The 18,987-nt window shown below is 43.9% G+C and overlaps 1 protein-coding gene and 1 long non-coding RNA gene across 10 annotated transcripts in view; one reads left to right on the plus strand and one right to left on the minus strand.

The window, feature by feature from the left end:
- The window catches only part of LOC132407013 (uncharacterized), a 29,142-nt gene extending 12,619 nt beyond the window's left edge, over positions 1-16,523 (plus strand). Inside the window, exon 3 of the long non-coding RNA XR_009516343.1 lies at positions 15,306-16,523. This is a non-coding gene — a long non-coding RNA (uncharacterized LOC132407013). The remainder of the gene's footprint in view (positions 1-15,305) is intronic.
- gse1b (Gse1 coiled-coil protein b) overlaps positions 1-18,987 on the minus strand; it is a 709,689-nt gene that overhangs the window by 377,067 nt on the left and 313,635 nt on the right. For all 9 annotated transcript variants that reach the window (XM_059993212.1, XM_059993213.1, XM_059993211.1 and 6 more), the window contains exon 2: positions 4,020-4,203. In XM_059993212.1, the coding sequence (XP_059849195.1) occupies positions 4,020-4,203 (184 nt within the window). The remainder of the gene's footprint in view (positions 1-4,019; positions 4,204-18,987) is intronic.

The following is an 18,987-nucleotide window of genomic DNA, read 5'->3' on the forward strand; positions in this document are numbered from 1 at the left end:
CCCCCCCCCCCACTGGGTCGGCCGGTCCACAAGAATATTGTCAATATTAAACCGGTCGGTGGTGCTAAAAAGGTTGGTGACCCCTGCTTTAAATATACCCAATGACTTTGTCTCCACGGCCATCTGTGTCACCAAGAGAAATATAAAACAAAAAGTAATTTTAGGCTTAAGATATTCCAAAAAGAACATTATGCAGGCATTCAAGGAGACTACGTGGTATTTACAATAGTGATAATGATTCATATACAATTTTGTTTGTACTGTAATTATCCTTAGTCACATTTTTCAATGGCTACATGAACACAAACAGCCTTGCTAACTCATTCATCATCCTTACCAACTCTTTTTTTATAGCTTTTTATTTCTTACTGAGATACAATGCACAACAGGGCCTACCAGCCCTTCGAGCCGTGTTGCCCAGCAACCCCCGATTTAACCCACGCCTAATCACAGGACAATTTACAATGACCAGTTAAGCTACTAACTGGTAGGACTTTGGACTATGGGAGAAAACCAGAGCACCTACAGGAAACCCACATGAACGTATGAAGTCCTTACAGGTAGCAGCAGGAACTGAACCCAGGTGCTGGTACTGTAGAGCATTGTGCTAACTACAACGCAACACTGTAATACTTCCTAATACTTCCCTGATCTAATCCTTGAAGCCTTCAGACTTTATTTCCTCTACTTTAGAAATATAATAAATAAATTTTCCTCTTTTGGATCCCTTCCCTCCATCACACTAATCACTCATCTTAGAGTTCCCTAACAAGCGCTTGAAACTATTTGAATTTTACAGTCATACAGCTGAGAAACAGGCCATTCAGCCCATCCATTCTATGCTGACTTTCAAACATCCAGGTATACTAATCTGACATCAGTCATTTCTTTGTTCTCCCTGCATGCCATAAACTCCCCCCAGATTCTTCCATTCACCATTCAGTCAGGGCAACTTACAGCTTCCAGTTATTAATGTATCAGCCAGTATGACTTTGGGATGTCAGAGAAACCTTATGCAGTCAAAAGAAGAATAAGCAGACCCTACACTGACAGTCTGAGAGGTCAGCATCACATCTGGCTCACTGGAGCTGAGAGGCAGTTGTTCTACTGGCTGAGCCACTGTGCCAGGACACCGTACAGAGACGAGGTTCATTCAGTCACAGGTCCTCTTCCGAACCATCTGATGTTCAGTCTGCTGAATACCCTGGTTTGACACTCCCTGCACACTTGCCCCATGATGCAAAGTAGCCAAGGATGTTGACGCTGGATCAGCCCAATCTTCTGATTGGTCCCTTTTATCACTTCCACCTTAGCTCTTTTGACGCTATCTTCAAAAGTCCTTGCAATTCCAAAGCACCTTCCATATCCCTTCTAGGATACAACAAAACACATCAGTCAATGGAGTTGGGTTCAATTGTTCTCCGATTTTGGCAATCCAATTACAAATGAATCGCCAAGATTGGAGAGCGACTAGACCCAACCATCAACCACCCGAGCCACACATTTCCTGACTTACTTCCAGTTAATGGAGTATTTTTGAAATATAGTCACCACTATAATGATTGTATGATTTATTGTAAGTAGATTGACAGACATTGATCCTGGCCAGGAGAAGACAACTTCTATGTCTTAATAGTCACAGAGTACATTAGCACATAAACAGGCCCTTCAGCCCACCAAGTACCCAACCTTATTTATTACATTTCCCACCCATTGTTAAATGCTATGGTGTTTCAAGTGCTCAGCTAAATAGTCATTAAATGTTACAGGAACTTTGTCTCCATTACTCCCTAAGGCTGTCATTTCAGATTCATCACAATAACGCCACAAGATCTTTTGCTTCCGCTGGTGAAGACAGAAGTCAAGTTTCATTGCCTTATTTGATAAAAGGCACCTTTCAGCTGGACAGCACTCCATACCACATGGGAGTGAAGACTGGGTCTTTGTGTCGGCGACTCGGGTGTGGGACCTGATCTCAGAAACTTCAGACTCTGAAGTGAGAGTGCTCCCATAGAGACTGTCTCCCAATTCCACTCCTGCTGAGAGGGAAACTGGAGAATTAAGAAGCCCTTACGGGGGCTCACAGAGATTGAGAGGCTGGAAATCCGTGATCACTGGTGTTTGACAGGGATCAGAGCATGACCGGTGGTATTCCGCAGGGATCAGAGTATGGCCGGTGGTATTCCGCAGGGATCAGAGTATGGCCGGTGGTATTCCGCAGGGATCAGAGTATGGCCGGTGGAATTCCGCAGGGATCAGAGTATGGCCGGTGGTATTCCGCAGGGATCAGAGTATGGCCGGTGGTATTCCGCAGGGATCAGAGTATGGCCGGTGGTATTCCGCAGGGATCAGAGTATGGCCGGTGGTATTCCGCAGGGATCAGAGTATGGCCGGTGGTATTCCGCAGGGATCAGAGTATGGCCGGTGGTATTCCGCAGGGATCAGAGTATGGCCGGTGGTATTCCGCAGGGATCAGAGTATGGCCGGTGGTATTCCGCAGGGATCAGAGTATGGCCGGTGGTATTCCGCAGGGATCAGAGTATGGCCGGTGGAATTCCGCAGGGATCAGAGTATGGCCGGTGGTATTCCGCAGGGATCAGAGTATGGCCGGTGGTATTCCGCAGGGATCAGAGTATGGCCGGTGGTATTCCGCAGGGATCAGAGTATGGCCGGTGGTATTCCGCAGGGATCAGAGTATGGCCGGTGGTATTCCGCAGGGATCAGAGTATGGCCGGTGGTATTCCGCGGGGATCAGAGCTGGGACATCTGCTGTTTGTGATCTCTGAACTCGGGATGAATAGGTAGAGGGGTGGGTGGGTAAGTTTGTAGACTGGTGGTGGGGCTGTGGACAACGAAACAGGGGTACAGCAGGAGACAGATAAATTGCAGGTATGGGCGGAAAAATGGCAGATGGAGCAACAGTGAGGAATTGTACTTTGGGAGGTCAAACTTAAGTGGGAATTACACACAGTTAATGGCAGATCCCTTAACAGCTTCGATGTACAGAGGGATCTTAGGATCCAAATCCATAACCTTCTGAAAGTGTCCATGCAAGAAGATAAAAGTGATAACAAAGATAAAGATGGCGTACTTGTCTTCAGCGGTTGATTATTGATTAGAAGAGTCAGGGAGTCAGGTTTTATGCACTCCCAGTATCCTTCCCACTACATTGCCCTATGACCAACAGTGGGCGGAAACACAAAACCAGGGTTGGAATTCCTAACGCAAACCCGTTCACTCCCTGTGGCAGAATACTCAAGCGCAGTAAGCACATCAATCTGAGCCCCCTCCCCAACATCCCGGGCCCATACGTCAAGAAATACACAAACCAATTGTTCCTCGCACTGAACAGCCACTTCCACCAGAGCAAACAGTGAAACGGGTGTGAATCCAGGGGAAGCGGTGCAGCAACGGACTCTCAGTCATTACAGACATGTTCTCAGAGGGTACCACAGGACCAATCACTTTGCATTTAGTTAGGCTGACTGGCAGGAGCGAAGGAATAAAAACCTCACACTTAAGACGACCAATCATACAATCGCTGATTGGGGAGGGGGGGGTGGAGGGGGTCTATCGATGAGTGGCAGGGAGGTTACCCTTTGCCCGAGCACATTCTACCGTCCAGGCTACTGGAAGGAGCCACATTTGAAGTAAGAACGAAGGAAAATATAAATGGACACACCAGAATACAAATCAGCAAGCCCCACGTTAAAATGCGCTAATATTAGAAGCTGTATCACAGCGGATACGTGACATGTATTATTCAACAGGAGAAAGCTCTGAAGCAGCTAAACCTGGGGCTATGTACGTGCCTTGTAGGCACCTCCACCATGTTCTACATTGCCTAGTTCAGAGGTTCAAAGTTCACCCCCTCTTGAGATGTTTCCACGCAACAGCTGTTAAACAGCTAGCACTGACAAGTAGAGGAACATTCCCTGCCTCTGACCTGCTGGTGAGCCTTGAATGCAGTTATAGAAAAAGCTCTCGCCTCCTGGTGCAGGGAAAAACATTCAACCTACTTGTGGTTTCGTGGTCTGAACTGCCAGCATGCACCGTCAGCCGAGGGGAGGTGGTCGGGATCGGGGTCCTGTCCGCGATGCCTCGGTCTCTGCTCTCCTCCCACGTCTCCTCCCTGGCCTGGGGAGGGCACGACGCCGACTGCTTCTTGCTGGAACTGGAGGGGCGAGGGGGTGAAGGCAAACCCTGTGCAACAAAAGCAAAGGGAGCAGGGTTAGACTGAGAGTGGACTGGAGATGAAGTCACTGATGCCCCACTGACCTTCAACAAACCCCTCCCTCCACACTCACCCCACATGCAGACAATTCACAGTTCATTAACCATTGCACTCTCAAATACAGTGCAAGTGTCAATGGAACGTAAGTACTTTATTACACTCAAATATGGCTGCATTTTGCTTTCACAAACCAGATCAGTGCAGCACAGTAAGTCCCTCTGGCCTAAGTTGTGCCAATCTTTCAACCTACTCCGAGATCAATCTAACCCTTCCCTCCTGCCTGGGCTTCCATTTTTTTCCTCTATTTTCCTTTCATCCACTTTCTTCAAGAAAACTATGAGGTAGCTTGTTGTAAGCACCTTTATTTTATGTATTTCATGCTGTTGAACCATTTCATAACATTTTTTAATTGTACAACTTGAGCTTGGAAGTCAGAGCCAACAGTATAACAACCTGTTACTCCGCTTCACCTGCTGGGGGACGTTACTCTCAACCACCGCATTGATGTGTAGCCAAGATTCTGCACTGAACACTCTGAAGTGGGCCAGACCCACAACCTCTTGACTCAAAGGCAAGAAGGTTCCCCAAGAAGTTGAAATGTGCTCAGCAAAAGGCTAATTCTTTTCCACCATGCTGGACACCTGGCTGCACAATGTAGTCACTGAAGGAAGTAATGACCATTAGCAGAAACAAAAAGCTTCTGTTCATGAGCGCGCAAGAGGTTTGCCTATGTTAATCCCGCCAAAGCCCTCAGCATAGAGCTGCCCTCTCAGCCTCCAGAATCAGTTCTTTCTGAAGCACAGGCAGTGGGGCCGAAATCCGCAGCGGGAGACCTGTTCCACGCTCAAGCCAACAGGATGACGTCAGTCCCTTTTGGCTGCTGAATTACCTCTGAGTAAGAGGGGGAGAACCAGAGAGAATATAATCATCGCTTCCACACGGCAGACTCGATACTCGATGATGCAAAGTAAGCAGAGCCAATCAATACATCCATCTACAGTTCAACAACGTTCCCTCTAAGAGGTGTGTGTGTGTGAGAGAGAGAGAGAGAGAGTGTGTGCACATACATCTTTTGCTACTAGCACACAAAGGAATTTAAACTGCGCACAAAAGATTCTCTACCTCATTGGCATGTTAAGTATATTTCACTATCGTACACAATCACATTTCCTTTTCCAGTTTCTGATGCGGACTATGTTAACAATGTGGAGTTTGTGGTGATTTGTCTGGAGATTTTAGAGCTGCCTTATTAATACTGCTTTCACTGAAGAAATTATTGAGTGCGCACATATTGTTGTCACTGGGCACAAAATTGCACAGCGCAAGATTTTTGCGCACACTGGACATTACAAATTAGAGGTAACATTGACTGTTAAGGAAGCGCTACATTGTAAAAATCTGTTGCATGAAACTTTAAACAAAAATCCCTCTCGGCAATGGACTGACCCCCGGTATCCTCATCAACCAACATTGCAAAATCACCAAGTTCAGAGTTTAAAATTCAAAGTAAATTTATTACCAAAGTGCATGTTTGTCACCCTGAGATTGATTTTCTTGCAGGTATTCACAGTAGAACAAAGAAATACAACAGAATCAATGAAAATTTTCTCACAAATACTGACAATCAATGCGGCAAAGAAGACACGCTGTGCAAACACAAATAATAATACTAAATTAAATAATACTGAGAACATCAAATTGTAGAGTTCTTGAAAGTGAGTCCACAGGTTGTGGAATCAGTTCAGTGTTGAGGTGAGTGAAGTTACCCTCACTAGTTCAGGTGCCTGATAATTGATGGGTATTAACTGCTTCTGAACGTGGCGGTATGGCACCCAAGACTCCTGTATATCCTTCCCAATGGCAGCAGCAAGAAGGAAGCACGGCCTGTATGGTGGGCATCCTTAATGAAAGGTGCTGTGTGGTGAAGAGGACCTTTCCTTTCATGGACTGGGCGATATCCACGTTCTGTGGATTCCCCCCCGCCCCCCCCCCCCCCCCCGTTCTATATGCCTGTCTGCTCATAATCAGTTTGCTCGATTGCTTCAGCTGACTGTCACACTAGTCACATGGTAATTAACCCATTCTTCACATCTGCAGACATCCCACCTTTCCTGGAAGTTCCAGTAGTCTCCTGCATATTGATAGCGGCTCCCTGATACCCACAAATTATATACAATATCCGGGAAATTGATTTTTTTGAGACGGAGAGGGGGGGGGGGAGGGAGAGAGAGAGAGAGAGAGAGAGAGAGGGAGGGAGGGAGGGAGAGAGGGAGAGAGGGAGAGAGGGAGGGGGAGAGAGAGAGAGAGAAAGAGAGAGAGAGAGAGAGAGAGAGAGAGGGAGGGGGAGGGGGAGAGAGAGAGGGGGAGAGAGGGGGGGGGAGAGAGAGAGAGAGAGAGAGAATATGAATGAATGAATCCTGATTGGGTTCTCTTTGTGCTAAGTAGACCTATCAGTTTTCTCTGTGGGAGGGATTTACAGTCAACCTCTCTCTCTCTCTCTCTCATTGTCCATCAGTTCAGTTTAGTGTCCTGCAGCACCATGGCAGAGTGTTCCTAAAAAAGAAAATATAAAACGTACTTCACCCCAGACTACACTAAAGTGTACTCCTGCCTAACAGGGGTCAAAAATAATGACAGTGTTGCTCGCTGCACTGTTTGCAACAGTGACTTTTCTATTGCCCATGGTGGATTAAATGACTGTAGAAGACATGTTAAAGTGAGTTTAAGAGGTGTCATTCGATCATTAGCATAGCTAAAGTTATTTAAACTAGCTGCTAAGGAGCTACTCTTGATGTCCTAAGCGATGAGGCTTTTTACTAGGTACAGCTTTTTATTTGGGACTGATCCACGAGTCCCACATGCGCGAATTCAACCAACCGCGAATCAAGAAAACCCAGAAGTGCTCTTCTAGCACTCATTCTTCGAGCATGTTCAGACTTTTTTTTCTTGTCATTATTCCCTAAACAATGCAGTAAAACAACTATTTACATAGCATTTACAATGTAGAGATGATTTAAAGTATACGGGAGGATGTGCGTAGGTTATCGTGGATCGGGATCGAAAAAAATCGGAAGTTCTCTTACTAAGTAAGTCGGAACAGCTACATCCAGTATTATTTAGCGTCAGTTAGTCAAACATTTGTCTTAGAAAATAGTATATATTTTACCTTAACACTTAAGAAACGTATGTATTTCAATAATTAAACCACTGCGTTGCTTAGTAATAATTATAGCTTTCATCGGGGCAGGGCCTTTCTCACGTTATCCTTTAAAATTGTTCCGATCGTTGACCGACTATAGCCGAACGCTTTTCCAATGACCGATGGTGTTCCACCTCTTTCCAATTGCTTTATTATTTCCACTTTATTTTCAATCGTGATTGTGATTATTTTCGTAAATAGAAACACTTCAGATTCAGTGCTCCACCGGGTCCTACAGACCACCACTCTGAGACAGGTTAAATAAGGGACTTGAGCATCCATGTTTTTTGGTATCCGCGAGGGGTCCCCGAACCAATCCCTCGCGGATAAGGAGGGCTGATAGTATCTGACAAGGAGGCAGTTGCTAAGCAAGAGATCCCCCCTTACAAGACAAAGTAGTTCTTCAAAGATGCCAGAGCATTCTATGCCAGGTGCTTTCAAAAAATCTTGGAGAAGTTCTCAATGAGAGACCAAATCTTGAAAAATCTGTCAGTGGTCAATACAGAGAGCCAAGATGAGGTGAATCCACAGCAGATTTTGACTTTGGCAGAGAGATTTCCAAATGTGATCAAGGCAGATGAAAGAGAACAGCTCCACTTGGAAGTCCTGGATTGTGGCTCAACTAACCTTGAAGGACTGGTGCCAAACTACAAAAGTTTGCCAGTTGCTGAGTTCTGGGGGAAGCTGTCCAAAGTAAAATCTGTGAGATTCAAAGAGCTCTGCCAGTTGACGAAGCTGCTTTTGGTGCTGCCAAATTCTAACTGTGATGCAGAAAGGGCTTTCAGCATGGTGCGTCACATTGAGACAGAATTCAGAAGTCAGCTGTCTCACAAAATACTTGTGAACTTGATGTCTTGCAAAATTAACAAATCTATTGACACAGACTGCTATGAGGTTGAGACTTCTGGCAAATTGCTCAAATCTGCCAAGCAAGCCACATCACAGTACAAGGAAAGTTTGCAAAAGAAATAGAAAAGCTCTTTGTATTTGCATTTAGCTATTAGCATTGAGACTGCCAACAAAATACTCAACAAGAAATACATGTGTGTGTGTAAATAGTTTCAATATGTGATCAAATAAATTGTTGAGTTCTTTCATAATCAAATGTCCTGTGTACATACACTCTTGAAGGTCGACCGGAGCGGGGGGGGGGGGGGTGTGGAGGGCAGGGTTGATGGTGCTACCTCCCTGAAATGAGTTTTTGCAGGGTGGGATGTCTCTTTGTAGTAAAGGAGGTGGAGAGGTGACTTGATACAGGTGTACATGATGATAAGTGAACTGCCAGAGACATAGATCAAGTGTGGGCTGCCAGAGACTTACTCCCAGAGCAGAAATGGTTAAAATACAGGGACATAATGTTAAGGTGATTGTAGGAAAGTATAAAGAGGGGGTTGTCAGGGGTAAGTTTTATTTTACACAAAATGTGGTTGGAGCATGGAAAGTATTGTCAGGGGTGGTGGTAGAGGCAGATACATTAGGGCATTTAAGATATTCTTAGATAGGTATTTTGATGAAAGAAAAATGGAGGGGTACGTAGGAGGGAAGGGTTAGATTGATCTTGGGGTAGGCTATAAGGTTGACACAACATTGTGGGCCAAAGAACTTGTATTGTGCCATAATATTCTGTGCTCTATGCAACACAAGGACTCTATTCCCTCTAAACTCGACATGTGCGCAGCCACGCACTAACTGAAATGCTTCCACGCACGTAGCTTCTGTTGCCACGCAGCTGAAAGTTTATATGTTTTATTAAAATGTGGCACAGTTCTTACCTGCACTGCATTTTCTATGTAGCTCTGCATTGTGTTTGTTTTATATTCTGCTATCTCAGTGTGATGTGTAATGATTTGATCTGTATAAAGAATGTGCAAGCAAGCTTTTCACTGTGTCTTGATACATGACAATAATAAATCAATTCAAATACATTTAAAATTCAAGGCAGGAAGTACAAAGGGGAGAAAGTTTGAAGTTAATAACTCATCTCCTTCTACCTTAGGCCACAAACTTATCAATCACCCCTGCTGTGGACACTTTCTGGAGGTCCAAGATCTGTATGCCCCACGACCGCTGGACTAAGTGTGTAAATGTAGGAGGGAACTATGTTGAAAAATAAATGTGCTAAGTTTTCTAAAATCGACTCCTTCTACCTTGGGCCACAAACTTATCAATCACCCCTTGAATTTATTGAGGGTTTTTTTATTATTGTGCTTTTTCTCGTGCTGCGTCGGATCTGGAGTAACACGCGGCTTTGCAAGCGCATTCCTAGAAGCATGGTTTTCCATCAACAATCCGGTAATCAAACACAGACCACATAAATTTCCATCCCATTTATGAATCGATGCAGGCAGAACTCCAGACCACAATACAGAAAGTTCACCACACAGCCAATCACTGACAAGGTTTCCTTCTCATCATCATAACTGAGCTTCTGAAATGCTGTCCAATCAGCTGATTGATATGTATATAGAGGCCAAGCAATTGAAAGGGCACACCACAATCAACAGGGCACAGAAAATGTCTCCTTGCATGGTGACAAAACGTTCTCAAGTGAACTGCCAAGATCAGAGAACAACTCAACCCAACCATCTAAGAAAATTTACTATCAAAGGATGTATATAAGACCATAAGGTTTAATATGTTGCAGAATTTTCATTTTAGTTTAAAATTTATATCATGGATTAAATTAATAATTAATATATTATAAACCTTTGGCTTCGGTTCTTACCAGTAATCAGAGATCTCCTTTTTTTCAGTTATCCCGTGGTACGAGGCAAGGCTGTCCTTTAAGTCCTTTATTATTTGACATTGCTTTGGAACCTTTAGCTATTGCCATTCGTGAATCACTTAATATTTTTGGTATTACTCGTGGGGAAGGGACTTATAAGTTATCATTATATGCTGATGATTTGTTACTATACATATCTGACCCTGAGAGATCTAATCCTGTTATTTCATCCTTGCTTACTCAGTTTAGTAGCTTTTCTGGTTACAAACTGAATTTTAATAGGAGTGAATTATTTCCATTAAATATGCAAGTTCCAATTTATAAACACTTACCATTTAAACTTGTTACAGATCATTTTACTTACTTGGGTATTAAAATTACCAAGAAACATAAGGATTTATTTAAAGTTAATTTTTTACCTTTAATTGACCAAATCAAGCAACTTGTTACCAGGTGGTCCCCATTATCTTTGTCATTGGTTGGTCGAATTAATACTATTAAGATGATAGTATTACCCAAATTTTAGACAATAGTTTTATGTCCTTTGAACAGCTATCTAATAAATATAATTTGCCTAAAACTCATTTTTTTAGATACTTGCAAGTTAGAAATTTCTTGAATAACTTGTTACAGTTTTTTCTGAAATTATGTCCAGTGGACATTATGGAAATTTTTTTAGCTCTGAATCCTTGCCAGAAGGGTTTAGTAGCCATCATTTATAGTATGATCATGAAAGTACAGCCAGAAGCATCAGGAAAAATTAAGAAGGAATGGGAAAGAGAACTTCATTGTCTTATACCCACTGAGCAGTGGGAGAAAATTTTTACAATTAGTCAATTCTTCTTCTATTTGTGCTAAACATGCCTTAATACAATTAAAGGTTGTACATAGGGCTCATATGCCTAAGGATAAACTTGCTCGATTTTATTCTTATCTTAATCCAACCTGTGACAGATGTCATTCTGAAGTTGCTTCATTGACCCACGTTTTGGTCTTGCCCCGCTTGCAAAATTATTGGAAAGATATTTTCGGTATTATTTCAAAAGTTCTTAATACTAAATTGCAACCACATCCTATTACTGCAATTTTTGGTTTACCAATGGTGGATAATAGTTGATTATCCCCCTCAGCTCAGCGGGTGATTACATTTGTTACGTTAATGGCTAGAAGATCTATCCTATTGAATTGGAAAGAAATTAATCCTCCAACCATATTTCAGTGGTTTTCTCAAACTATTTCTTATTTGAGTTTAGAAAAAATTAGAAGTGTTGTTTTTGACCCTTCAATTAAATTTGAAGAAACTTGGAGACCATTTATTCAACATTTTCATGTGAGCTAAACTGACTTTACCTAAACCTTACTTTTATTATCCTTAACTATTTGGATGGAGGTGCGGAGTTATTGACGCTGCTGTGTATATTTGACATCATGCAATGGCCCATGTTGGTTAGGTTTTTTTTTGGAGGGTTTTTTTTTCTTATTTACTCCTTTTTTTCGTAATCACTATGAGTTTGGGAGGTTACTATATATGGATTATCATCTATTTGTATTTATACTTCAACCTATTAATTATGTATTCTCAAACTCTCTGTATCTATGTTTCTCTTATGTCTGTTTAAAATTAATAAAAAGATATAAAAAGAAAGAAAGACCATAAGGCATAGGAGCAGAATTGGGCCATTCAGCCCATCGAGTCAACTCACATATTTCATCATGGCTGATCCATTTTCCCCTCTCAACCCCATTCTCTTGCCTTCTCCCCGTAAGCTTTCACACCCTGACAGATCAAGAACGTATCAACCTCCACCTTAAATACACCCAGTGACCTGGCCTCCACGGCCACCTGGGGCAATGAATTCCACAGGATCACCACCCTCTGGCTAAAAAAATCTGTTTTAAATGAATGTCCCTCTATTCTGAGACTGTGCCCTTTGGTCCTTGAATTGCTCACTGCAGAGAACATCCACTTCCAACCACTCAGTCTAGGTCTTCCATCATTCGATATGTTTTAATGAGAGCCCCCCTCATTCTTCTACATTACAGCGAGTACAGCCCCAGAGTCATCAAACGATCCTCATACGATAACCTGTCCATTCCTAGAACTATCCTTGTGAACCTCCTCTGAACCCTTTCCAATGTCAGCATATTCTTTCTTTCCAAAACTGCTCACAATACTCCGTGAGGCCTCATCAGTGCCTTATCAAACTGCAACATGACATCTTTGCTTTTATATTCAATTCCTCTCGAAATGAATGCTAACATCACATTTGCCTTCCTCATCACCAACTCAACCTGCAACTGAAACTTGAAGGAGTCCTGAATGAGGATTTCCAAGTCCCTTTGCACCTCAGAGTTTTGAATGTTCTCCTCATTTAGAAAATAGTCTGTTTTTTTATTTATTCTACCAAAATGCATGACCATACACTTCTCAACATTGTATTCTTTCGGCCACTGCTTTGCCCATTCTCCTAATCTCTCCAGGTCCTTGGCAGCCTCCCTCCCTGCTCAACATCACCCGCCCTTCCACCTATCTTTGTATGATTCGCAAACTTGGCCACAAAGCCACCAATTGTCATCCAAATCTTTGACATAAAACATAAAAAGAAGGGGTCCCAACACCAACCCCTGTGAAATACCAGCAGCCAACCAGAAATGGTTCCCTTTATTATCACTCTTTGCCTCCTGCCAATCAGCCAATGCTCCTTCCATGCTAGTAATTCCTTGGGCTTTTACCTTGTTAAGCAGCGTCATGTTCAGCACAAGATCCAAGTACACAATATCCACCAATTTTCCTTTACTCGTTATTCCAAAAGATTTTTAAACCAAGATTTTCCCTTAAGGAAACCATGTCTATTTTATCATGTGCCTCCAAGTACCCTGAGATCTCATCCTTAACAATCGACTCCAACATCTTCCCAACCGCTGAGGTCAGTCTAACTGGCCTATCATTTCCTTCATATGGATATGTCACTATATACTGCCTTGAGATTCATTTTCCTACGGGTGTTCACAGTAGAACAACAAAATATTAAAACTACACACAAAGGCTTACAAACAACCAATGTGGATAAGATGACAAATTGTGCAAATAAATAAATAGATGAATGAATGAATACATAACCAAGAAGGTAACTGATACTGAGAATATGAATTGCAATGTCCTTGAAAGTGAGCCGATCGGTTTTGTCCAGTGTTGAGGTAAATGAAGTTGTCCATTCTGTACCTCCTTCCTGATGGCTGAGGGGCAATAACTGTTCCTAAACCTGGTGGTATGAGCCCTGAGGCTCCTGTCCCTCCTTCCTGATGGTTGAAGGGTAATCACTGTTCCTGAACGTGGTGGTGGGCTGAGATTTCAGTAGTATGCTTGCATTCACTCATGCGTGTGCGCGAACAGGTGCATGCGTGAAGTTTCCGAGCAGCTTTTTCAGTAGGCTACTGAGAAGTTTGCAGGAACTCCACACCCCTCCTCCCCACCGCTCTACCACACACCCAACTCCAGCCACGATTCCGCCCCCCCCCCCAACCCCACCGAAGATGCTTCATTTGTGAAGATGCCAGCACCCTCAAGGACCTCGCCAAGAAAAGAAGTGCAGACTTCAGGATCTGAAACACCCTTAGCTGACCTGCCATCAATCTACACCACAAACTGGCAGCACAAAGCTTGCTCACAAGTTGTCTCTGCCAAGGGAAATTAATTAGTTTCAGTGGCTTAAAGTGACCTGGCAGCCATATGGAATATGTTTAAATCTGCAACCCCCATTTATCGTGTCACAAATCCTAACGTATTTTCTTCAATTTCAGTCTGTCACTGGAAATCACAAACAACTTCACAATTCGCTCTTTTAGAATTTCCTCTATTACTTCTCTGGCTGTCGAGGGCTGTGAATAGCACTGCTCGAGCAAAAGTCTCCCCGTTTCTTGTTCGATTCGCTTCTGTTGTTATTGTTGTCCCAGCTGTAGCCCCTTTCTCCAGTTAATGTGCAGCCCGGTGGTGGCCCTCGCACCTCCCTCACCGTCCTGCCCGCCTGCCGCCGCATCTGCTAATCTCATCCCGATCACCGTCCAGCCGGCAGGGCGGGAGAGTTACCCCCGCGAGGCTGCAAGTCGAGAGTGATTTATGGGCACCGCTCGGAACACCACCGTTTGTCACCGCTTCCTGTCAGAAAGCATTCGTCTGCATCTCCGGAGGCTGCCTGTCACAGGTCTGCTGGAATGGACGTCAGTGCCAGGTCAGACCCCCACTAAAGTCTGCCCCAAGCCCGCACATGACTGCAGCCCAGACTCTGAGACAGCTGGTGAAATACTTCAGTGGCTGAAGCTTCCATGTCTTCCTTCCAACTGTATTCACATTCTTTTCCCATGTTTCATATTCATACTCCCTATTACACTGGAGTCTCTTCATCCCACTGGGACTATCCCCCTCACATTTAGACTCAGTATTTCAGAAATGGTCCGTGAATCTGCAAATGCATTAGTTTGCTGGAGGCCAAAGGCCACAAGACAATTGTGCATGTGCTTGACCAGGTAGGTGTGAGGGAGGGAGTAATGGGCCTTGTTTTGCTGTTGTTGTATCCTGTTTTGTTAGCAACATGCTCACAAGATGCTGGAGGAACTCAGCAGGCCAGGCAGCATCAATGGAAAACAATAAACAGTCGATGTTTTGGGCCGAGACCCTTCTTCAGGACTGAGAAGGGAAGGGGAAGATTGCCTGAATAAAAAGTTGTAGGGGTGGAGAGGCTAGTGTAAGGTCATAGGTGAAGCCAAGCTCATGAGAAAGGTCAAAGGTTGGAGAAGAAGGAATCTGACAGGAGAGGAGAGTGGACAATAAGAGAAAGGGAAGGAGGAGGGGACCCGAGGGAAGTGATAGGTAGGTGTGAAGAAGTGAAAGGTCAGAGTGGAGAATAAAGGAAGGGTGAGAGGGAGGGGAAAATTTGTTCACCGGAAGGAGAAATTGAAATTCCTGCCATCTGTTTTGTTCTGCTGAACACAGTGGGCATGCTACGTTTTAATGGAACGTGTGGTGACACGTACAGGCCGCCCCCAGCACATCCTTGGGTGTGTTGGTTGTTAATGCAAACGGCACATTTCACTGTATGTCTTGATGTACACGTGATAGATAACCCTAAATCTAACATCTTCTCCTCCAGGATAAGGGGACGAGATGGCACTACATGAAGTGAAGCGAGCGATCAGCCATCATCTCATTGTGGTGAAGCAGGATCAAAGGGTTGAAGCTTCAACTCCTGTTCTCTGCTCCTACGTTCCTGCAACATTCCCCATTCCTGTAGCTTCAGCCAATGAAGTGCTTCACCAGCTGTCTAAGAGTCCGGGCCGCAGTTATGAGCAGATTGGAGTCGGACTCTGACCTGGCACTGGCGTCCATTCCAACAGGCCTGCACTCGGCAGCTTCCCAGCCTCCGGAGATGCATTCTGACAGGAACCGGGGACAAACAGCGTTGTTCTGAGCTGGGCTCTCCTCCAACAACTCTCTGGCTTCCGATGTATCTCATGTGCAAAGATCGCAGAGAAAGACTCAAGGATTTACTTGTCACATGTCGAAACATACAGTGAAGCATCAAAACAAATCAGTGAGGATTGTGCTGGGCAGCCCACCATGGCTCCAGGCCAACTTATCATAGCCACACCTCACTAACCTTAACCATGCATCTTTGGGATGTTCGAGGAAACCGGTGCACCCAGAGGTCACAGGGAAAGTGTTACTATCCTTACAGATAATAAGTAGTCTGTACGATGCTGCAGCAGGCAATGTAACTGTGTTAGGCCACCTGCTCCATTATCATACTGCCCCACAAGCTCTGGGTCTCTCTCCTGGAACAACACCCCTCTTTCCTCTTGGTTGCCCCTTAGAAATCTCTTTCAGCAAGCTTTTGGACGTGTGTCCCAACAACTTTAAATGGGTCTTGCTGTCAGTATGTGATGGAACTGTGTGAGGCACTTCAGGACATTTTGCTGTGTTATAGAAATGGAAGGCTTCATTATGATATTGGATGTCTCATTCTACACTCAACGCTGACTTTCACAATCTGCCTCTTCGTGTTTTACAGAACAATAAAGTCAAAAACTGAAGAAGTTATTTTAATGAACAGCTTTAATGTGATCATTAATTGCCATAGAGAGGGGTTTCTATGGCTTGCTAGAGCTCACAGAGTGAGGATATTAGACAGGCCGAACAAGGAGTCACGAGAAACTTCTTAACCCAGTGAGTGGTTAAAATCTGCAACTTCAAAGTTCAACATAAATTTACTATCAAAGTACGTACATATATGTCACCTTATACTATCATGAGATTCAGTTTCTTGCAGGTGTCTACCGGAAAATAAAGGAATACAATAGAACTTGCACATAACCAATCATCCAAAAGAGGACAAAATGTGCAAAAATAAATTTTAAAAGTAGATAAATAAAATTGAGAATATGCATTATAGAGTCCTTGAAAGTGAGTCCATAGGTTGTGGAATCAGTTCAGAGTTGAGGTGAGTGAAGTTATCCAGGCTGACTTGGAGCCTGATGGTTGAAGGGTAATAACTGTTCCTGAACCTGGTGGTTTGGGACCCAAGGCTCCTGTACCTCTTTCTTGATAGTTTTCACAGGGAATAACAGGGTTAGATAACTTTTAAAGGAAAACTGGGCAGTGTAACTGTGGGAGAAAGAAGTAAGTAGCAATCATACAGCCACACAGTACAACAAGAGGACACTTGTCAAGTTACGTTGTGCTGGCCCTTTAAAAGCTTCTGACGTGAACAGTTCACCTGGTAAATATTCATTGGTGCCCCAGAATCCGTTTGCCCATCCCATCTCTGTCCCTCTTGCCATTAGACTCTCCTTTTGTTAACCCAGGGCAGGACTTGCATGGTGAATGACAAGGCCCCGCAGAATGGCGTAGGACAGGGAGGCCTCGGGGTATGAAACGGAGTTCACTGAAAGTGGAGGCAGATCGACAAGGTGGTGAAGGAGATGCACTGCACTCTTACCTTCATCGATGGGGAATTGAGCGCAAGAGTTGGGATGTCACGTCAGTGACACTGTGCCTGGAATATCCCGGTCACTTTGTTCTGGGAAGGATGCAATTAAGCTACAGAAGCTGCAGGAAAGGTTCCACAAGGACGTTGCAGACACTGGAGGACTTGAGTTATGAGGAGAGAATGGATACGCCGGGACTGTTTACCCAGGAGGAAAGGAGGCTGAGGGTGAACGTAAAAGAAGTTCACAGAATTTTGAGAGGCATACCTAAGATGGATGGTCGCAGAGGGTGGCCCAGTAGTGTGGCAGTCAGCGTAATGCATTACAGTGCCAGCTATAAGATCAGGGTTCAATTCCTGCCACTGACTGTACAAAGCCGATATGATATGTTCTTCCCGTGACTGCGTGGTTTCCTCTGCATGCTCTGGTTCTTCCCACGTTCCAAAGATGTACAAGTCAGGATTAGCAAATTGTGGGCATGCCATGTTGGTGCTAAAAGCAGGGTGACACTTGTGGGCTGCCCCGGTACATCACAGTATTTTTCAAACATTTGGTGTGCACGTGACAAATAAAGCTAATCTAATCTAAACATTAACTAGGATAGGGGAGTCATAAACGAGAGTTTAAGGAAAAAGATTTAAAGGGGATGTGAAGGGTAACTTTTTCACACAGAGCTGGGCACAATCATCACAGTTAAAAGACGTGGGCAGATTCACGTTTAGAAAAGGTTTGGACAAAAGTCAAGTGCAGGTAAAAGGGATTAACTCAGGAAGGCACTTTAGTTGAGCAGGGACGGGTTGAGCCAATGTTCCTGCTTCCATGCTGTTTGGGGTGGCACGGTAGTGTACTGGCTCGCACGCTTTACAGTACCAGCGACCCGGGTTCAATTCCTGCCGCTGCCTGTAAGGAGTTTGTACGTTCTCCCTGTAACCGCATGGGTTTCCTCTGGGTGCTCCGGTTTCATCCCAAAGTCCAAGGACGTACCGGTTGGTTGATAAACTGGTCATTGTAAATTGTCCCACAGTTAGGCTAGGATTAGATAGGGGATCGCTGGGCAGCGTGGCTCCAAGGGCCAGAAGGTCCTTTTCCACGCTATATCTCAATAAATAAATCAAATAAAATAAAACTCTGAATCTGCTACAGGTTTCAGAATCAGGTTTATTATCACCAGCATGGGACGTGAAATATGTTAACTTAGCAGCAGCAGTTCAATGCAGTGCATAAAATGGAAAGAGAAAAATAAATAAATATAATAATAATAAATCAATTAATTACAGTATACATATATTGAATAGATTTTAAAAAGCATGCAGCAAACAGAAATACTGTTTATTTAAAAAAGTGAGGAAGCATCCAAGGGTTTAATGTCCATTTTGGAAGCTGTTCCTGAATCGCTGAGTGTGTGCCTTCAGGCTTCTGTACCTCCTACCTGATGGTAACAGTGAGAAAACTGAGAACCCTCTGTTTGTGCATTTGATACATTAAAATGCTGTATTAATCAAAGTTGTCATTTGAGGAACTCACTTGAGACAGAATAGGACACGGGATAAAAGTGAATCTATCGGTCTATTTTGTCACCTTGCAGTACACAGTAGAACTGAACACAGAACATTCCAGCACAGCGCAGGCCCTTCAGCCCACAATGTTGTCCTGCCCTTTTTAAACTTACTCTAAGATCAATCTAACCCTTCCTTCCGACATAACTCTCCAGTATTCTATGATTCACGTGCCTAACTAAGAGTTGTTGCATCCTAAGATGTATCTCAGCACCAAATACCCTAAATGTATTTGCCTCTACCATTACCCCTGGCAGGGCATTTAACGCATCCACCACTGTGAGTATAAAGA

This window comes from Hypanus sabinus, chromosome 17, assembly GCF_030144855.1.
Source record: "Hypanus sabinus isolate sHypSab1 chromosome 17, sHypSab1.hap1, whole genome shotgun sequence".
Lineage (NCBI taxonomy): Eukaryota > Metazoa > Chordata > Chondrichthyes > Myliobatiformes > Dasyatidae > Hypanus > Hypanus sabinus.